The sequence below is a fragment of the Oncorhynchus kisutch genome, linkage group LG19 (genome assembly GCF_002021735.2).
Source record: "Oncorhynchus kisutch isolate 150728-3 linkage group LG19, Okis_V2, whole genome shotgun sequence".
Classification (NCBI taxonomy): domain Eukaryota; kingdom Metazoa; phylum Chordata; class Actinopteri; order Salmoniformes; family Salmonidae; genus Oncorhynchus; species Oncorhynchus kisutch.
The window spans coordinates 56769785-56791165 of NC_034192.2; the positions used below are offsets into that span (position 1 = coordinate 56769785).

At 44.2% G+C, this 21381-nt stretch overlaps 1 protein-coding gene across 7 annotated transcripts; it reads left to right on the top strand.

Annotated features, from left to right (window-relative positions):
* The first annotated feature begins 6124 nt into the window (after positions 1–6124).
* zgc:66447 (SLAIN motif-containing protein-like) lies at positions 6125–21153 on the top strand. Of its 7 annotated transcripts, none has more exons than XM_020475747.2 (9): positions 6125–6362; positions 6935–7617; positions 14036–14190; positions 17235–17366; positions 17679–17819; positions 18144–18473; positions 18678–18821; positions 19555–19822; positions 20028–21153. In XM_020475747.2, exons 2-9 carry the CDS (start codon positions 6950–6952, stop codon positions 20092–20094), a joined length of 1905 nt encoding a protein of 634 aa, XP_020331336.1. In that variant the 5' UTR covers positions 6125–6362; positions 6935–6949; the 3' UTR covers positions 20095–21153. The 7 variants fall into 7 exon arrangements, with proteins under 7 accessions (XP_020331336.1, XP_020331338.1, XP_020331339.1 ...); XM_020475749.2 differs by having other exon boundaries at positions 18681–18821; XM_020475750.2 differs by having other exon boundaries at positions 14036–14175.
* The last annotated feature ends 228 nt before the right edge of the window (positions 21154–21381 follow it).

A 21381-nucleotide genomic window follows, 5' to 3' on the forward strand; every position in this document is an offset into this window, starting at 1 on the left:
GCCAACAGAGAGGTGTGGTTTAGGTTCATAAAACAATAGAATGTACAATCAGTCCTGTACAAGTTATGATCAGGGTTGGGTAGGTTACTTTCTAAATGTTTCTTAACCTTTATTTAACTAGGCAAGTCAGTTAAGAACAAATTCTTACTTACAATAACAGCCTAGAAATAGTGGATTCACTGCCTTGTCCAGAACAACAGATTTTTAACTTGTCAACTCAGGGATTTGATCTAGCAACCTTTCAGTTACTGGCCCAACGCTCTAACCACTAGAATACCTGCCGCCACAGGTTGCTGTTACAGTTACTAGTTACCTGTCCAAAATTGTAATCAGTAACATAACTTTTGGATTCCCCAAATTTAGTAACGTAATCTGATCACATTCAGTTTACTTTTAGATTACTTTCCCTTTAAGAGTCATTAGAAGAAGATAAAAATGTATGTTACCAATTTAATGACATCTATTGCAGGATAAATCAATGTTAAAGTTTACATAGCTGGCCATATATGGATGTTACATTTTATTTTATGGGTTGGTTATGTAGGTTTCTTCTAACCCATCGTTTCTACTACATATAATAATAATCCGATTAAATTATATCTTTACATTAATATATATAATATATTTATAAGTCCAAAAATGGATGAAGCAACAACAGATTGCCCCTTTAAGTCTATCAGAAGTGTGCAAGTTTGAGCATGTGTCCATTAGGCATGAATTAGATTGAGCAATAAAAGCCTCACTTTCATTCCACAGGCTGGGATCCACTATGCAGCTGTTGTTCCATAGGCTGGGATCCACTATGCAGCTGTTGTTCCATAGGCTGGGATCCACTATGCAGCTGTTGTTCCATAGGCTGGGATCCACTATGCATCTGTTGTTCCATATGCTGGGATCCACTATGCAGCTGTTGTTCCATAGGCTGGGATCCACTATGCAGCTGTTGTTCCATAGGCTGGGATCCACTATGCATCTGTTGTTCCATAGGCTGGGATCCACTATGCAGCTGTTGTTCCATAGGCTGGGATCCACTATGCATCTGTTGTTCCATAGGCTGGGATCCACTATGCATCTGTTGTTCCATAGGCTGGGATCCACTATGCATCTGTTGTTCCATAGGCTGGGATCCACTATGCATCTGTTGTTCCATAGGCTGGGATCCACTATGCATCTGTTGTTCCATAGGCTGGGATCCACTATGCATCTGTTGTTCCATAGGCTGGGATCCACTATGCATCTGTTGTTCCATAGGCTGGGATCCACTATGCATCTGTTGTTCCACAGGCTGGGATCAACTATGCATCTGTTGTTCCATAGGCTGGGATCCACTATGCATCTGTTGTTCCACAGGCTGGGATCCACTATGCATCTGTTGTTCCATAGGCTGGGATCCACTATGCATCTGTTGTTCCATAGGCTGGGATCCACTATGCATCTGTTGTTCCACAGGCTGGGATCCACTATGCATCTGTTGTTCCATAGGCTGGGATCCACTATGCAGCTGTTGTTCCATAGGCTGGGATCCACTATGCATCTGTTGTTCCATAGGCTGGGATCCACTATGCATCTGTTGTTCCACAGGCTGGGATCCACTATGCATCTGTTGTTCCATAGGCTGGGATCCACTATGCATCTGTTGTTCCATAGGCTGGGATCCACTATGCATCTGTTGTTCCACAGGCTGGGATCCACTATGCATCTGTTGTTCCATAGGCTGGGATCCACTATGCATCTGTTGTTCCATAGGCTGGGATCCACTATGCATCTGTTGTTCCATAGGCTGGGATCCACTATGCATCTGTTGTTCCACAGGCTGGGATCCACTATGCATCTGTTGTTCCACAGGCTGGGATCCACTATGCATCTGTTGTTCCACAGGCTGGGATCCACTATGCATCTGTTGTTCCATAGGCTGGGATCCACTATGCATCTGTTGTTCCATAGGCTGGGATCCACTATGCAGCTGTTGTTCCATAGGCTGGGATCCACTATGCAGCTGTTGTTCCATAGGCTGGGATCCACTATGCATCTGTTGTTCCATAGGCTGGGATCCGTACTATGCAGCTGTTGTTCCATAGGCTGGGATCCGCACTATGCAGCTGTTGTTCCATAGGCTGGGATCCACTATGCAGCTGTTGTTCCATAGGCTGGGATCCGCACTATGCAGCTGTTGCAAGAGCGCATTTTCCACTGGCTGCCCACTGGTTTCAAAAACAATGATTGACAGGTAGCTTCAACTTCTTGAATTCAACCATTATTGGGTTCAAATCAAAATCAAATTGTATTTGTCACATGCGCCGAATACAACAGTGAAATGTGAAATGCTTACAAGCCCTTAACCAACAATGCTTTAATTAAGAAGTTAAGAAAAATAAGGGTTAAATAAAAAAATAGAAAATAAAAAATAAAAGTAACAAATAATTAAACAGCAGCAGTAAAATAACAATAGCAATATGTTCATGTAGGTAGAGTTAAAGGGACTATGCATAGATAATAAACAGAGAGTATCAGCAGCATAAAGAGAGGGGTCTGGGTATCCCTTTGTTTAACAAATACACATGTCTATTCATACACAGCCATCCACAACAACCACAATAGGTAAGGCGCAAATAGCTAAATGAGAGAGCAGCAGTTTGATTTACTTCAGTGTGCTATGTAGATATCAATAATAAGTGATATCCGTGTCCCCGTAGACTACACCACTATGGACTGCTGTCATCCTTACCTCCAAGAGTTTATTCAAATTGGATTCCGACAGCAGTCGTACCACTGAAAGACACAATTTGGACTGTAGCCTACAAAAGCCGATTCCTGCTCTTTTCCCGCGATCCCATCAAACACATTTGTTGTGTCATCATAGTGGTCTCTGACCTGGTCAGACTCGCTCAGGTGGAACAAATTTAAACGTGCGCCTTTTTCCATTGTGATTTGAACTGTCATTGAGAAAACAGAGAAGTGTCAAATATTTTTTTCGCAAACATCCTTTCTGAATTTAAAAGTAATCCTCGAAGTAATCATCTAGTTTTTCAAAAGTATCTTTAATCTGATTACAAAATGTTTGCTGGTAACATAATCGATTACAGTTACAGTTGTTGTAATCCCTTACATGTAAACCGTTACTCCCCAACCCTGGTTATTTAATAGATATATATATTCTAGGCAAGTCAGTTAAGAACAAATTCTTATTTACAATGACGCCTACATGATGCTGGGCAAATTGTGCACTGCCCTATGGGACTCCCAATCACAGCCGGTTGTGATACAGCCTGGAATCGAACCAGGGTGTCTGTAGTGAAACCTCAAGAAGTGGATGCAGTGCTCTAGACAGCGGCGCCACTCGTGAGATTATAAGTACATTTGCTCAGTTGAATTTTCTGGGGTCTTCTTCTGCACAATTACACAAACACTTTTTACAGTTTGTGCCACTGCAAAAAAAGGGGAAGTCAAGATCGTGTTACTAACAGGTCTGCCTGTTCTTATAGTTGAAAAAGGAAGGAATCATGTCTATGAATTTAGCAGAGGAGATTTAAAACAACTGCGTTCCACAATTGATCATGGATCATGCCTCCACTTGCCAGATCTTACACATCTCTCCTATTGTGAAAGTGCCTTAAAAGGTATTCACACCCCTTGACTTCATCCAAATGTTGTTGTGTTGCGGCCTGAATTTAAAATTACATTTGAATTCAAATTAAATTGAGATGTTGTATCACTGGCCTACACACTATACTCCATAATGTCAAAGTGTAATTACATTTTTACAAATGAATTAAAAATGAAAAGCTGAAATGTCGAGTCAATAAGGAGCCAACCCCTTTGTTATGCCAAGCATAAATAAATTCAGGAGGAAATATTTGCATAAGTCAGATAATAGGTTGCATGGACTCACTCTGTGTACAATATTAGTGTTGAACATGATTTTTAAACCTTTTTCATCTCTGTACCCTACACATACAATTATCTATAAGGTCCCTCAGTCCAGCAGTGAATTTCAAACACAAATTCAACTACAAAGACAAGGGAGGTTTTCCAATGCCTCATAAAGAAGGGCACCTATTGGTAGATGGGAAAACAAAAATAATTCAGACATTGACTATTCCTTTGAGGATGGTGAAGTTATTAATTACACTTTGGATGGTGTATCAATACTCCCCATCACTACAAAGATTCAGGCTTCCTTCCTAACTCAGTTACCGGAGAGGAAGGAAACCACTCAGGGATTTCACCATGAGGCCAATGGTGACTTTAAAACAGTTACAGAGTTTAGTGGCTGTGATAAGAGAAAAATTATGAGTAACTAGAAAGTTGTAGTTACTCCACAATACTAACCTAATTACTAATACTAACTCTTCATATTTTCAAGCATGGTGGTGGCTGCATCATGTTATGGGTACGCTTGTCATCGGTGGGGACAAATGAGTTGTTTAGGATAAAAAGAAACGGAAAAGAGTTAAGCACAGGCAAAATTCTAGAGCAAAATCTGTTTCAGTCTGCTTTCCAACAGACACTGGGAGACGACCCCTTTTGGCAGGACCATAGCCTAAAACACAAGGTCAAATATACACTGGAGTTGCTTACCAAGGTGACATTGGATGTTCCCGAGTGGCCTATTTACAGTTTTGAATTAAATTGTCTTTAAAATCTATGGCAATACTTGAAAAGGGCTGTCTAGCAATGATCAACAACCAACTTGACAGAGCTTGAAGAATTTTTTTAAAGAATAATGTGCAAATATTGTACAATCCAGGTGTGCAAAGCTCTTGGAGACTTACCCAGAGACACCCTCAGCTGTAATCACTGCCAAAGGTGATTCTAACATGTATTTACTCAGGGGTGTGAATACTTATGTCAACTTGATATTTCTGTATTTCATGATGCCATATTTATGGGGGTTATCTGGCCACAATAAGACTTTTTTCTTTACTTTTGAACAGAAAAGTCCCCCCTCTCATCTTTACTTTGAATCCAGAACATAACAGCTCATATAGTGAAGAATAGGATGGGGTACACACACAGTAACATGTGCTGAAGCCTACTTATTAGTACATGTTCTCACAGGTTCCACCCTCTCTCTCTGCCTTCACTTTGGGAGCCCAACCCAGTATTCTTCCACTAGATCAACATCAGGTCTCTGCCCAGGGCTTGTTTCTGGTCGTAGGCTACGAACTCATATAGCTCTATTATCTACAGGTACAATTCAATAAGTGAAGCATGTTTATTACCATGAGAATCACTGTTGCAACAGAAGTAAGGCATCTGCAGAACATGAGCAATGATGGTATGTGTGGGTCTTGGCACAGATAAAGCGAGGTGTTGCATCACAATACTACAGAGGAGTTATTTTATTCAGTTAGTTTATGTTCCCCATTCACAGCTCATGTAGTTTGTTATGTTGAAGACAGGTTATTTGGATAATTATAAGTATTGTGGTAGATTAGATGTCTTGGAATGTTTGGTGTTGTACTAGGTATGTAATCTACCATGAGAGTAAATGAGATGTCTTGGAATGTTTGGTGTTGTACTAGGTATGTAATTTACTCTCATGTTGACTGACAATTTTGTGGCCAAAGAGTGTATAGTACTGATGACAGGGCTGCGTTAAGTATGCCAGAAAGGAAACTGTACTGTACTGAATGACCAGTTGACAAACGCTGTAATTATGGTGGCTCAGAGGGCGATTACTCTATAGTGTGCTGCAAGTGTTCTGCAATTTGAAATATTCACACCCAGAGCAACGTTTTTACTTATTTATTCTAAATACATGGTTCTGGTCATGCCCATATTGATCAGGCCACACCTCGCCACACGCACCAAACGGGAGCAAACGTACCTCAAATACTGTTGAAGAACGGTTCTCATCGTTTTGGGGAAACGTGTCGTTTCATTTCAAATCGTCACGCAACGTAGAAAACGTTGAAGCGAACTCGATGCACCTCAGCTGTGACATTGGGTTAGTTTTTCTTACCCCTTTTATTTGGCGACCTCTAGCGCACGAGAAGAAAACGACAGGCAATACCTGGAGTAGCCTGTAGGTGGCAGCAAATACCGTGTTAATGTCAGTTAGGGGGCGGGATCAATGCTCTGATTGGATCAACTGGAGTCCCTCAAAGCTGGCAAAACATAGCTGCTTAGTTACCTATCTTTACTAACTAGCCAGTTATAGGCTAACAGGGACATGGCTTAGCGTGCTTCGAGCTATTACATCGATAATCATATATTTTTCTTACATACATCTCATTTACTTAAAAAAAAAATGTATTCCTTGTAAACGTACTTGATTAATGCAAACTCGTGCATTGGATTTATCGGGCTAATTCGAGAATTTCTTGACAACACGGCTCATCTCAACCGGTGAATCCAAGGTAGGTTTGTTATGTTTAGCTAGCGCTTTAGCTTGGTGGCTGGCTAATCAACAGTTCTCTTGGAAATGCATCGATGTAAGGACAATGATCTATTGGCTTGCATGATAAATGATATAAAAGCATGTGTTTTAATGTCAGTTTGATCTAATTAGCTAGCAACAAATGGCAACTAGACGCTGCACTTATCTTTAGCTGCAAATGTTGGCGGCATTCAATGAAACTGAATGTGAGTGGGGGGAGATGCGGTTTGTGCCCGCTGTTAGCCTACAATTTGTCAGCCTTCGTAGCTTCGGCCGTTATTTCTTTACTCATCATGGCAGCGTTATTAATTATAAACATGGGAGTTTGTTAGTTGATGTAGCCAGAAAATATATTCAACTGCCGTCTATGGCTTTTATTGACATGTAAACGTAACGAAGTAACTAGCTCTGATCAAATTGATTAGTTATCGCACCACGATGAGCTTGCAGTTTGGGTGTTTGTTCGGATGATTGATTATCTCAAAACAGTGATTTCAATTGTTTGTTTCTTACGCGAGCTGCTGATCGACACATTCGTTTATCTTCCCCTAGCAGAACAGCGGCGACATGGTAGTTCCGGACAGCGCCGGTGAGGTCCAACCGGCAGGCAATGACTGTACCGGGGGTCTCATGAAGACGTCCCAGCAAAGCTACGAGGAGGAGCAGGAGCTAGCAGGGGTGGAGTTGGAGGAGGTACGTAAGCTCCAGGAGCTCATTCGAAGACTTGAGGTCCAGAATCAAACACTCCGCAACAGGGGAGACAGTAAGAATCTACATCTCAGAGGAGCGACCACCACAAACAGTAACCTCACAACCAGTACCAACATCAATGAGAGAATCTCTTCCAGCGAAGAGGTTACCAACACCAACTCCCCTCTCAGGTTGGGGAGCAGTGGAAGCTGTGGAACGGAACTAGGTAGCAGCAGTGACTTGGAGCTGTCCCCTCCTCAGGACAGTAGTAGCAGTGAGGATATGTCCCCTCTCCCTGCAGCTAACCGGATAGAGGATGCGGATGGTGGATTGTGTGCAGGCTTTCTGACCCTGCCGTGCGGGAATGGACCAGGACCGGCACCGACCCAGGGGCTAAGCACAACCCCAGAGAGTCCCTCTCTGGACAGTTATGAGTCTGAGACCCTGGCGGAGAGCGACTCAGGGGTGGACCCGTTGGCCCTGGATGAGGTTGATGTTCTGGACCTATGGGAGGACCTTGCAGAGGTGGATGACGAGGACAGCTGGTAGGTACCATGGGGATAGGAGCGAGACAAAGGAAGCATCTGGAATTCCAACCTATTTCCTATAAAGCTAATGCAGTACTTTAAACTGGGGCCTGCATAAGGCTCTGCTCAAAAGGAGTGCACTATATAGGGAATAGGGTGCCATAGGGCTCTGGTCTAAAGTAGTGCACTATATAGGGAATAGAATGCCATTTCAGATTCAGTCAAATATCCACTGCACACTGTTTGTAAGGACTCCTACCTTTTTATTTTCTATGCTCCGATCATAAAGGGTCTTAGGGTCTTAGTCAGCTTCTTCAGTCTACGGCCCCTTCCTCATCTGCTGTGTATCTGTAGATGAGGGAGTGCCTGACAGGGTAGCCTAGTGGTTAGAGCGTTGGACTAGCAACCGAAAGGTTGCAAGTTCAAATCCCCAAGCTGACAAGGTACAAATCTGTCATTCTGCCCCTGAACAGGCAGTTAACCCACTGTTCCTAGGCCGTCATTGAAAATAAGATTTTGTTCTTAACTGACATGCTTAGTTAAATAAAGGTTAAAATTCTGCTCTGTTCAGATGAAACTTATTCCCAGTAGACACTAGGACACATTCTGATCGCTGCAGATGGAGGTAGACGTACCTTCACTAGTCTCCACCCCCACGTTGCCGTGGAGACATCTGTTTACCACTGTCTCCAGGGGTCAGCGTGATGTCATACTGTGTGTGTGGGATGAGTTTGTGTTCACACTCAGGATGATGGAAGACCCTATAGCCAGATGAGTCATTATGTTACTGTTCTGTTGAACCTTTCACAAGTATAGGGACTATGACTGCCACCTTTAGTCATACCAACATCCCAAATGGCACCCTATTCCCGTTACAGTGCACTACTTTTGACCAGGGCCCTAGTTCACTATGTAGGGAAAAATGTACTGTTTGGGACGTGGCCCTAGGTTGGAGGTGGGTCTCTGCTGTGGCAGTTGGCCTGGTTTCCATGATACGCAACAACCAGAGGAAAACATGCAGAAACTACATGCAGATTTGATGCAGCTGAGCTAGCAGGCCTTTAGATGGAAATATCTGTGCGCTGCTTCTGTCTTGGAAATGCTCTGCTTTGTGGGCTGTGTAAAATGGGCACTGACAGGCAGTGCCTCTGATCACTGAATCTATGTGACTGGGAGAGAGAAAAGAGGGGTTAGTGTGGAGAGAGAGGATGGGTAGTGACTGGGAGGGAGACTGAAATGGACAGAGAGGGAGAGGGGCCACTGTTGTCGCTGGGCGAGGGGCAGCCAGCCAACGTGATTTACTCTGGGCACTATGTGTGCGCTCAGCAGCAGTAGTGATTTTCTCCTCTGACATGAATACCCAGAGAGGGAGGAGGAGGCTTGAGCGCAGAGCAAGAACTATTGCAGCACAGCTGGGCCTCTCAACGGCCGAGGAGACATGGGTCCTATTCACTAGGCACCCAACTGAATAAAATGGATTGAAACTTGTCCAATAAGAAAGGTGCTTGTTTTCCATTTTTAAAGCATTTTGCTATGGTGGGCCCTAATACATATGGCCTTTGGGCCCTAATACATATGGCCTTTGGGCCCTAATACATATGGCCTTTGGGCCCTAATACATATGGCCTTTGGGCCCTAATACATATGGCCTTTGGGCCCTAATACATATGGCCTTTGGGCCCTAATACATATGGCCTTTGGGCCCTAATACATATGGCCTTTGGGCCCTAATACATACGGCCTTTGGGCCCTAATACACACGGCCTCTGGGCCCTAATACACACGGCCTCTGGGCCCTAATACACACGGCCTCTGGGCCCTAATACACACGGCCTCTGGGCCCTAATACACACGGCCTCTGGGCCCTAATACACACGGCCTCTGGGCCCTAATACACACGGCCTCTGGGCCCTAATACACACGGCCTCTGGGCCCTAATACACACGGCCTCTGGGCCCTAATACACACGGCCTCTGGGCCCTAATACACACGGCCTCTGGGCCCTAATACACACGGCCTCTGGGCCCTAATACACACGGCCGTTGGGCCCTAATACACACGGCCGTTGGGCCCTAATACACACATTTAGTCTCGAATAAATAATGAAATATGTTCAATTTGGTTTAAATAATGCAAAAACAAAGTGTTGGAGAAGAAAGTAAAAGTGCAATATGTGCTATGTAAGAAAGCTAACGTTTGTTCCTTGCTCAGAACATGAGAACATATGAAAGCTGGTGGTTCCTTATAACATGAGTCTTCAATATTCACAGTTAAGAAGTTTTAGGTTGTAATTATTATAGGACTATTTCTCTCTATACCATTTGTATTTCATATACCTTTGACTATTGTGTGTTCTTATAGGCACTATTATATTGCCAGCCTAATCTCGGAAGTTGATATGCTTAAAGTCATAAACAGCGCTGTGCTTCAAGCATTGCGAAAAGCTGCTGGCAAATGCAGGAAAGTGCTGTTTGAATGAATGCTTATGAGTCTGCTGCCTACCACCGCTCAGTCAGACTGCTCTATCAAATCATAGACTTAATTATAATATAATAACACACAGAAATACGAGCCTTAGGTCTTCAATATGGTCAAATCCGGAAGATATCGTTTAGAAAACAAAACGTTTATTCTTTCAGTGAAATACGGAACCGTTCTGTATTTTATCGAACGGGTGGCATCCCTAAGTTTAAATATTGATGTTACATTGCACAACCTTCAATGTTATGTCATAAGTAAAATTCTGGCAAATTAATTACGGTCTTTGTTAGGAAGAAATGGTCTTCATGCAGTTCACAACGAGCCAGGCGGCCCAAACTGCTGCATATACCCTGACTCTGCTTACACTGAACGCAAGAGATGTGACACAATTTCAGGCACCGCATTGATTATGTGCACTGCAGGACAAGCTAGTTAAACTAGTAATATCATCAACCATGTGTAGTTAACTAGTTAACTAGTGATTAGGTTAAGATTGATTGTTTTTTATAAGATAAGTTTAATGTTAGCTAGCAACTTATGGCTCCTTGCTGCACTCGCGTAACAGGTGGTCAGCCTGCCATGCAGTTTCCTCGTGGAGCGCAATATAATCGGCCATAATCGGCATCCAAAAATGACGATTACCGATTTGTTATGAAAACTTGAAATGGGCCCTATTTAATCGGTCGACCTCTAGCCCTAATACATACAGCCTTTGGGCCCTAATACACACAGCCATAGGTAGTCCAATAGCATGACTTGACTTATTGCTTCATACTTGGCGAAGTTCATAAGAGTGTGTGTGTGAGATGAGCCAAGGCTGCAGCATTTTCCACAACCAGAGACGTGGAAACAAGACATTAGTGGTCCTTTGTTTATGCCACATTATTATTAAAAAAAATTTTTTAAAAACTTTTATTTAACTAGGTAAATCAGTTAAGAACAAATCGCTGCTCAGGGCTTCTACTACTGCTGTCTGTCGCTGCTCAGGGCTTCCACTACTGCTGTCTCAGTCGCTGCTCAGGGCTTCTACTACTGTTGTCTCAGTCGCTGCTCAGGGCTTCTACTACTGTTGTCTCAGTCGCTGCTCAGGGCTTCTACTACTGCTGTCTCAGTCGCTGCTCAGGGCTTCTACTACTGCTGTCTCAGTCAGGATTTGCATCATTCAAATGATCATCTCACTCTCTTCAAATGAATGTCAACCCTGTACTGCTGTTGCTGTCTAGTCTGGGTTCTTCTGTGGTGAAGGAGGAGCTTGGCTTGTTTACCAGAATCAAATTAACAGGATTGGATTACCTCAATGTTTGCAATGGCAGACTGCTAATTCCAAGTGAGTCCATCTTCATTTAATTTCCCCTCTGTACACCACCATGTTCATCTGGACATGAGGCTTGTGTGTGTTTGCCAAGTTCCGGGTGTTTTTTATTTTATTTTTGAAGTTAACTATTATGCGTTTGTTTTAGCTGTACCATTTTGTACAGTATTGTCTGACACAAACGGGTACCATATTGTATTCCTGGTAGCTACTTCAGCAGCTGATCTGTGGATTAACAACCCAAAGCAGCAAGGCCTTGTTCTCTCTACCACATTATTAACCAGTATGTATGAGCCCCAGGTGGTTATCACTACTACAACATTAAATAAATAATCTGCCCAGGCATGGACCCCTAAGCTGCTTTGGACTGGTGGCTAGGGCTCAGGACTGAGTCGTAAGTGGCACCCTGTTCCCTTTATGATGCACTACTTTCGACCAGAACCCTATGGTTGTAGTGGATTACATAGTGAATAGGGTGCCATTTGGGCTAGAGGCTGGATGGCTGCTGCTGGGGCCTAAACTTCTTTGGGGGGGCTTAGGGTGCATGTGATCCATCATGGACCTTCTGCTTCTAAAAACATTTACTGAGAGGTATGGAGAATTCTGGCAATCTGTCGGGGTTGAGTCTAGAAGTAACCCGGATGTGCAAGGAACAAGCCAAGAAATGGTACACAAGCTAAGGTGAACAAAAGTGTCCAATGTCCATGCATGAGCGCTTTGTTGTGTGTGCAGATGATGGCGTGCCTACCAGTATTTATATTTAGCTCTTGTGTATTAAAAACAACAACAAATGGTCCATTTACCAAAAGATCTGCCCTTAGTCACTCAGCACTTCAACTGTAGCTCTGTGTATCAAATGATCTGACTGTTAAACAACTGGCCTAGGTAACTAGGCCTACTACTTAGCATCGGCCACCGCTGGTCAGCTCTCCAATTACTAGAACGAAACTGTTCCAGGATCAAGTTCTGACTTTAGAGACCTGACTGACTGCTGAAACATCTGTAGTGCGAGACCTGACTGACTGCTGAAACATCTGTAGTGAGAGACCTGACTAGTGAAACATCTGTAGTGAGGGACCTGACTGACTGCTGAAACATCTGTAGTGAGGGACCTGACTGACTGCTGAAACATCTGTAGTGCGGGACCTGACTGACTGCTGAAACATCTGTAGTGCGAGACCTGACTGACTGCTGAAACATCTGTAGTGCGAGACCTGACTGACTGCTGAAACATCTGTAGTGCGAGACCTGACTGACTGCTGAAACATCTGTAGTGCGAGACCTGACTGACTGCTGAAACATCTGTAGTGCGAGACCTGACTGACTGCTGAAACATCTGTAGTGCGAGACCTGACTGACTGCTGAAACATCTGTAGTGAGAGACCTGACTGACTGCTGAAACATCTGTAGTGAGGGACCTGACTAACTACTGTCTTCATTGTTGCTGGTCCCAGTGGGATAGAGGGCTTGTCTTTTGTGTTTGTCCAATGGGAAGATTAGCCCAAGTTGATTACTCAAAAACCAGTTAGCACAGCCAGGCCTCTTTTGTGTGTGTTTTGGCGGCTCAAAGCATTCCCCCATGTGACCCGGATCAAACGTCCTAACGAACTTGGCAGTTTGCGCTGCACTTTTTTCAAGGAGAGGGACTTAAACACTCACTTCCACTTGGCTTTACTTCACATGTACTCAAACAGTTAAAGCAAATCAAATGTTATTTGTCACATACACATGGTTAGCAATGCAAGACGATCAGGCCCAGTGCTGGTTTCAGTTGAGATTATCACCTTATTGTGTAGTAGGCACATTGTCTACAGTAGGCTAGACGTGCTGTAGATGTGCCTATTTCAGACAACTCATGCAGTAGAAGGTAATGCATAGTGATTGCTGGGAGAGGACAGTACAGTAGAGCCCTCATTAGGAGATGGGGTCATACACAGGCCACAGTGCTGCTGATATTGCTACTGTGGAAGGAGGAGGTAGCACTGCCAGGTGTGGGCTGAGCACAAACCACACGGCTGTGGACTGTGGTTATTGCCCGGGAATCCGGGATAGGCTAAAATGGGTTGATGGAGTGGTGACCTTCTAGGATTGGATAAAAGGATGGTTTAGCCTTATGGCAATGCCTTATGTTTGTAACAAAGACATGCTGTATGTTGAAACAAGTGGAGTCTATTTCTAGTATTAGGTGATTAGTGGTATGAATGATAACGAGTTTGTGTGTGGTTGTTCCAACAATGCGTAAGACTAGAAGACAGGCCTCCTGCAAACATTCCCACATAGTACAAGTTACTAAATGCGTAACTCGCAAGCCAGAGAACCATTAATGCTGTTTTCTTATCCCACTGTTCTGCTGTTCGCTTGACTGCAGTCTGGATGAACAGGCTTTGAGGCTTTGCAAAATGTAAATTGCCTCTTTCTCTTTCTGTCCCTTCCTCTTGCTCTCTCTCTCTCCATCCACCACCTCCTTTCTCATCCTCTTCCTCTTCCTCTCTCTCTCTCCATCCACCACCTCCTTTCTCATCCTCTTCCTTTCATTGCTGCCTGCCTCATTATCCACCACATCTCTCCTTTCTCCTCCCCACCCTCTCTCTATCGCTTTTAAATATAAATAAACAAATTATTCTCTCCCTCGTCTCTCTGCAGGTTGTATGTCTCCCCTAAGAAGCAGGTAGTTGCTGAGCCCAGGCCTGAGTCTCCTCTGAAGTGGTGTCGGAAGGTTCTGGACCACCCCAGCCCAGAGACGGAGGTGGCCTGTCGCACCCTGCTCAACCGTCTCGACCAGAGTACACACCTACCTAGTAACCTTGATAATAACCTTATAATGATCATATACCAACTCTAAAGTAACTATACTATAGTAACCACAGTCACCTTACACTAACCATGTAATAACCATATACAATAACCTTATAGTAATCCTATAATAACCATATACAACCTTTTGATAACCTTACATTAACATTATAACAATCCTGTAGGAACCCTTCTACAATAACATTGCTTCCTCCTTGTGCCCAGTAACCCTATACCAACAGTACCGGTGCAAAGTAACGCTCCTGTCCAACACCCAATAACCTCATAACAAGCAATAAACAAATAAAACAAGATGAGCTTGCCACTGACTAACAGTGAATGCAGTCATATCACATTACCTGAGGCAATAACCAGTACAGCCTCCTATCCAATAACATAATGTTATGACTATAACTATTGTTCCCTGAAGGAGGGAAACAAGGTGCAACATACTATTGGGAGTCTCACTCCAGCGACTTCAGTTGAAGGATCTACAAACACGCCTGACATGGCCAATGAAATCTGCACCTCTCTGGAAGCCCCCTGTTCCACAGGTTATAAGTGTGAGGCTTGGATTCAGTCCTTAATTTCTATACCACTGTTCACCGAGCCCAGGAACAGGCGGTGTGGGGCCAAACGGTTGTACCTCGTTTCCCGTCCTTCAGGGAACAGGAGTTATAGTCATAACGTTATGTTCCCTTTGTCAGGCATCTTTGGTACAACATACTATGGGGAAAATATAATCACACCCCAACGTTATGGTGAGATCACAAGAACATTTTCTGCTGATAATGACTTAACAAAAGTGTTGTCAATCATGAGAAATTCTATAAATAGGAGTGGACATATTGATTGAAATCAGCTTTTATTGATGGGGGTTTGATACGGCCCAGGCCTATACACTAGCACACGGATACTTAAAGCAGATGTGCTCTTATTAAAGGTAATTGTAGAGTCTTACTGCCTCCGAGGCACTATGACACTACTGTCAACCGATCATCAATATGTCCACACCTACTGTATGTATAGAGTTTCTCTCAATCTCTACAAAACAACTTGTCGTGATTATGAGAAAATGTATGATCTTGGCATAACGAGGGAATGTTTTTATTCACGAGTCTTCTCTGGACCTCATTTTTGTGGGTGCAGATTTATTCGGGTCATGGTTGCGCCGTTACTACAGTGAAAATGACTTCTAGCCCAACCAGGTCAAAAAGGTCTGACCCCATATTACCGCTGCAACGTTTTAATCTTCCTATAGCGGATCGCCGGGACCGCGTTTAACGTTCATAAACCATGTCCTGGGCCATTCTAAAAGTACTTGCGTGCAGTTAACTATTTGTTTACACTTCGTTCAGTCATGTTCCCTCGTTAGCTAGCTAACAACCTGGTTACTTTACTAGTACATGTTACCTCGTTAGCTAGCTAACAACCTGGTTACTTTACTAGTACATGTTACCTCGTTAGCTAGCTAACAACCTGGTTACTTTACTAGTACATGTTACCTCGTTAGCTAGCTGCCAACCTGGTTACTTTACTAGTATACGCAAACATCTGGGAGAAAGGGGATCAATGATCATAGCAATGAACAAACCTGACGTTTTTAGAGACCGTGTACAATTGTCAATGTAATGCATCTCAATAGGGAAATTGTGATTTTTACACAATGTAGAAACTTAATAATCTACCAAATGACTTTGTAATTTCAATTACATGTATTCCTATGGACATGTTTTGCTTTTATAATAAACTGTCTAAAGTGTTACATGTTATTTTCTAATGCACGTGTGCTTCAAAAGTAGCTAGATTCTATATAGGCCCCATTTTATATGCTGCTTCTCAATCCCCCAAAAATGTTATCTGGTGCTCCTAATGTAGAGAATCCCGGGCAACTCCGCCACCACCAGTAGTTTACCAGTGTTAGATCCAGCAGCACACCCCCATTCATTATTTATTTATCCGGTGTGCGTCTGGTACTTCTTGCAGCTACTGAACAACCAAGCCATTCACACCTGACCAGGGCCTGGCTCAATGACCACGTGATGTCATGGTGTAGAGGCTGGCTGTTGGGTTGGATTACCTTGCCCTGTGACGGATCGCTGTGTTCTGGTGCAAATACCTCTGTCAGGCCATGAAACTACCCACTTTAGAAGTGAAACGTTGACATGCACACCACCGTGCTGCTCATTGGGTGGTACAGGAGAATACAGCCCCAGAGTTGACTTCATTGTAGAAAAGATCAAAGAGAACTCCTGCGCTCAATGTATTACATCAGCTACCCACTGGCACAGGCAGCCGGCAAATATAGGAAATCATTCACTAGGCTATAACCTACCCCATAGATATGAGTTATGTTATATAAGTGTGATATTGGAGAGTTTCACCCTGCCACACTTGATGTAGCCAATGGCAAACAATACTGCTTCCTGGAGGAAGTAAATAAAAAATATAGGAACCAGTTCCTTAGGAATAATGACCTACCATAGCCTCATTGCTACCTCTAGATCACCCTTATAGGCTACGAGAACAGTTTCACCCTCCCAAACTTGTGTTTTGGCCCATTGGCTCCAGCAATGAGTCGGAATGAAGGTAGTGGCCAACAATGACGCTATGTGAAGTTGGTAAAATAATATAGACACCATTGTTAGCTCTTCATAAGTATAGGACAGTAAGTTCTAAAACTCTTTTTGTACAGACATGGTCCCACCTTAAGCTCTTGGAAACATCATCTGTCCTACTAAATACAAAATCAATGCCTTTAGTTTCAACTCGCTCTTTTGCAACAGTTTTTAAAATGAACCAGCCACGGCCGACCATTTTGAAACGATGATGAAAGTTTCTCTTTTGATCAGGAATTATTTGTAAAGTTTTTGTACACTTCAGAATCAGTACCTAAAGAACTGGTAAAGAAATCCTGAGCGCACACTTCCACCCGACTGTGTTTTATTTGTCTACAAGGTCACGATACAGGTTGCCTTTTAAACGTTGCCCTGACTCCTGTTTATGTAACTGTGTGTGTCCTCTCCTGTCTCCTCCTGTGTGCCTTTAGCATCTCGCTGGAGGAACATCTACAGCAGCTCTGGTCAGACGGGGGAGGCTGGCTCCTCTGGCTCTGGGCTCCTCTCTCCTGGGTACCACAACAAATCCACTAACAAAATCCTACTAACCAGTGGTGGCTCAGGTACGCATGATATTAATACACCACGTGCTGCTTTACTTTCAGCCTCTCTCTCTCTCTCTCTCTCTCTCTCTCTCTCTCTCTCTCTCTCTCTCTCTCTCTCTCTCTCTCTCTCTCTCTCTCTCTCTCTCTCTCTCTCTCTCTCTCTCTCTCTCTCTCTCTCTCTCTCTCTCGACTAATCAAGAGAATTGACTACTGTATGGATAATGTATAGTTGCATGTCCTTGGTTTTCAGGTTGTATTATAGTCCTTATTTTTATCCCTCAAGGGGCTGTTGTGGATTATATCTAAATCATGGTGTTACTGTTTTTCCAGGCTACATGAGTATGTACTCTGCTCTGAGTTCCCAGTCGTCTGTAGACAGTGAGCTGAGTACCTCAGACGACTCCATCACCATGGGTTACAAGCTACAGGACCTCACTGATGTCCAGATCATGGCCCGCCTACAGGAAGAGAGTGAGTGGTGTTGTGTAGAATAAGGACTGGTGATAATGTATTTCAGGAAGAGGGTGAATGGTGTGTAGAATACTCTTAAGTCTCTAAAGGGTTACATTGTGCTTGTCAATATGCCACAGATAACTGATAAAGAAGAAGAGCGTGAATATGCACACTCTGTGGTAGTGTGTGCTTAGGGCAGGACTGTGTTTGTAATGTGTGGGTGTGTATGTCTTTCAAAGTTATTGTCCATGTAGATACTAACTACACAAGCCCGTAGACGCTTGTTCTTTCATGTGTATGTCTGTGGCAGCGTCCAGGCTCTGTAACTCTCTCCCCTCTCAGGTCTGAGACAGGACTATGCCTCCAGCTCTGCCTCAGTGTCTCGTCGTAGTTCCTCTGCCTCCCTCCAGTCTCTACGTCGGGGTGGAACCTACAGCGACCAGGAGTTTGATACCTACAGCTTGGAGGATGAGGAGGATGAGTGTTGCTCTCTGCCCCAGCGACGCCTCCGCTACTCCCCCTCTCCCCTGGGCTCGCCCCGCTGCCTCTCCCCCTCACCAGGCTCCCAGGGCCAGGCAGAGTACAGCAGGCTGGGGGCCCCCCGGCAACGCGCTCCACGTCGATCGCTACAGGGACCCGGGCCCGAGCTGCTAAAGTTTGCCAAGACTGAGGGTAGGTGGAGACCGGAGAGAAGTGTTCATGCATCACACACTAACCCGAAAACAAAGCAGTATCAGTACACAGTCAGAACTACATGGAATTGTCAGTCAGATGTACTCTGTATCGTTTGAAGACATGACTTATAAATCGATTAGTTCTATAGAACACCGTTTCAGTTCATTCTTTCTCCAACTCAAACCGTGTGTGTGGTTCCAGAAGAGGTGAGGCACAGCATGCCTAACCTGGCCCCCCGCACCAGCCTGCGTTCCCTGGAGGCGGTCAGGAACAGCCGCAGCATGGAGGCTAACCTCCAGAGCTCTGGCAACCGCATATCTCACCTGCCCCACTCCCCTTCCTCAGGTAACCCTCACCTGGCCTGTACACCTGTCCCTTCCTCAGGTAACCCTCACCTGGCCTGTACACCTGCCCCTTCCTCAGGTTACCCTCACCTGGCCTGTACACCTGCCCCTTCCTCAGGTTACCCTCACCTGGCCTGTACACCGGCCCCTTCCTCAGGTTACCCTCACCTGGCCTGTAAACCTCCCCCACTCTCTCAAGTAGAACTTGATACTGCGTACCCTATCCTGAGAGGCTCAGAGGGAGCCTCTCACATGTCCCCTACTCCCCTCAGGTAACCCTTACTGGTACCTCGCCTGTCTCACAACCACCCCCCCACACCCTAAAATCACTAATATTCCTCTGGGTACAGGCAACTAGTATACAACTCATCCCTCATTACTGTCCCTCCCTCCCTGGTTATACACCTCAGTTCCACTAATATTATTCTGGGTACAGGCATCTAGTCGACAACTCCTCCCTCATTACTGTCCCTCCGTCCCTCCCTGGTTATACACCTCAGTTCCACTAATATTCCTCTGGGTACAGGCATCTAGTCTACAACTCTTTTCTGTCACAAATCCTGATGTCATGTATACAGAGACTGTGCTCTTCTCTCTCATTACCTGAATTGTACTGTCATCAGAGCATTGGCATATGAACATGAAATAAGTGAGAAGACCACATGTGTACTACTTTGCAGTGTGGATGGCACTCTACTAAACCCATCTCATCATGCCCATCACCCCCTCCCCAGGTATGTCATCTAGTCGGATGCGAGGCAGTGGCCAGTCCCCTCTGTCCATGCGGGTCCCTGTCAAAGCCATGGGCTCCATGCCAGGGGCCCGCCAGCCCTCCAGGGTCCTGCCTGTAGTCCAGAGTGGACCCATTGGAGGGGAACGGAGGGTCCAGTCCCCAGGGCCTGCCAATGGGGGAGCCTACCCAGCTGGGAGAGCCTCTACTGGGGGTGGGAGGCAAGCAGCAGCCCCATCCTCCAGAGGAAGACTGGCCCAGACACCTAGAAGGTGATTGATTATTTAGAAATACACATTCAGCATTATGACTTGGGATGATTACTTTTCATAAAGTGAGTTGATAGGAGTGTGATTTTTCAGTACAGTCACTCCGTTGGTTAAACGTGATTACTCCTTATCAGTGGCGGCCACAAACCGTTAGAATGACACTCTTACAGCTATCAAGACTCATGTCATTGTTGTCTTTGTTTGTTAGGTCTATGGGGATGACTAGAACAAATGGCCCAATCTCAAATGAGTCGTGGAGAGACGGCTGTTACTGAGGCAACAAGGAAACTTCCTCCACCTCTCCTGTACCTCACATTTTAGTATAAAAAACACCAACATTGCATACTGACTCTGAACATACCCCTGTGGGCAACACCAGCTTACTTGCCTCTGAACATACCTCTGTAGGCTGGACCACTGTAGATGAACAGACCTTCCCTGGCATGAAGAACCCTCTCACACCACGGATATACTGGAGAGAGACCGGATAGAAAGTGACTGAGCGCACAAACACACCGTTCTTTCTCTCTAGGGATCTAGACAAAGCTTCCACAAAATATGTTGTTTTTAACTAGTCAATTCCAGTCTATATTTTATGATAGTTGTTGAGAGAAGACTACGGGTTGTTTTTGATTTATGTTCTGTAGATGTACAGAACGGTTGTTATTGAATACTTTGGGTGGACTGTTCTATTGTGTGTGAAGTTGAACTCCTAACTGATATGAAGGTGATCCTCTTGGGTGTTGCATGATGTTTCTGTTTAGTTTTCTTTCCTCTGAGGACAAAGAAATTAGTTTGTTGCATAATAGCCTTATCAATAGTAAGTCTGTTCTTCCAAGGAACAAACCCCATGTTGATGCGTGTGGGATAGTTTTTTGAATGTTTGTGAGTGATTGATTGGTTGTGATTCCTCCTATAAGTGTTGTCTATTTGTGTTTTGCCAAGTCTGACACAACACAACATCTCTGGACCACACTGCCCTTCCATCAAGACCCCCTTAAGAAAATAAAACATGTTATTGTTGGGTTAAATTCTTTGTGCCAAGGTGCATTTCTGATGCTGCAGCACTGTTTCTAAAATCCAATAAAGTACTACTTGTAGTTGAGATACTGTATGCTTTGATTTACCACAGTTGTTTTTACTGCATATCGGTAGGTTAATCTGTTTTGGTTTTTGAATACCACTGTACTAATAAAATGAACTGTTTTATGCACGAAGCAAAGGCCTTATGCCTTTTCTTAGACAACCAGCTATGCACCCTCATGTGGAGTGCCTCTGAAAACCAGGAACTGTAATGAAAACGAACAATAAAACCTACCCAGAACTTGAACGTTTACTTTGTTTCTCGTGCAGATGCTCTTCCTCTGTTCAGCATGCATGGACCATAGATCGATGTGCCGTAGGCTGGAACACTTGCTGCTATATAAAAATATCTATATATTGTGATAACCTATGAATAATCCAACTGTTATATCCTATTGAACAAGGCAATGTGTCTATTCCAACATGTGTAGCTGTCATAGTAGGGGACAACTTTATTAGGGAACATGAATGAGTGTATG

Coding starts and splice junctions, on each gene's coding strand:
- zgc:66447 (XM_020475747.2), top strand. CDS start 6,950: ATGGTAGTTCCGGACAGCGCCGGTGAGGTCCAACCGGCAGGCAATGAC. Junction 7,618..14,035: donor GTGGATGACGAGGACAGCTG/GTAGGTACCATG, acceptor GTCTCTCTGCAG/GTTGTATGTCTCCCCTAAGA. Junction 17,820..18,143: donor GGCCCGCCTACAGGAAGAGA/GTGAGTGGTGTT, acceptor CTCCCCTCTCAG/GTCTGAGACAGGACTATGCC.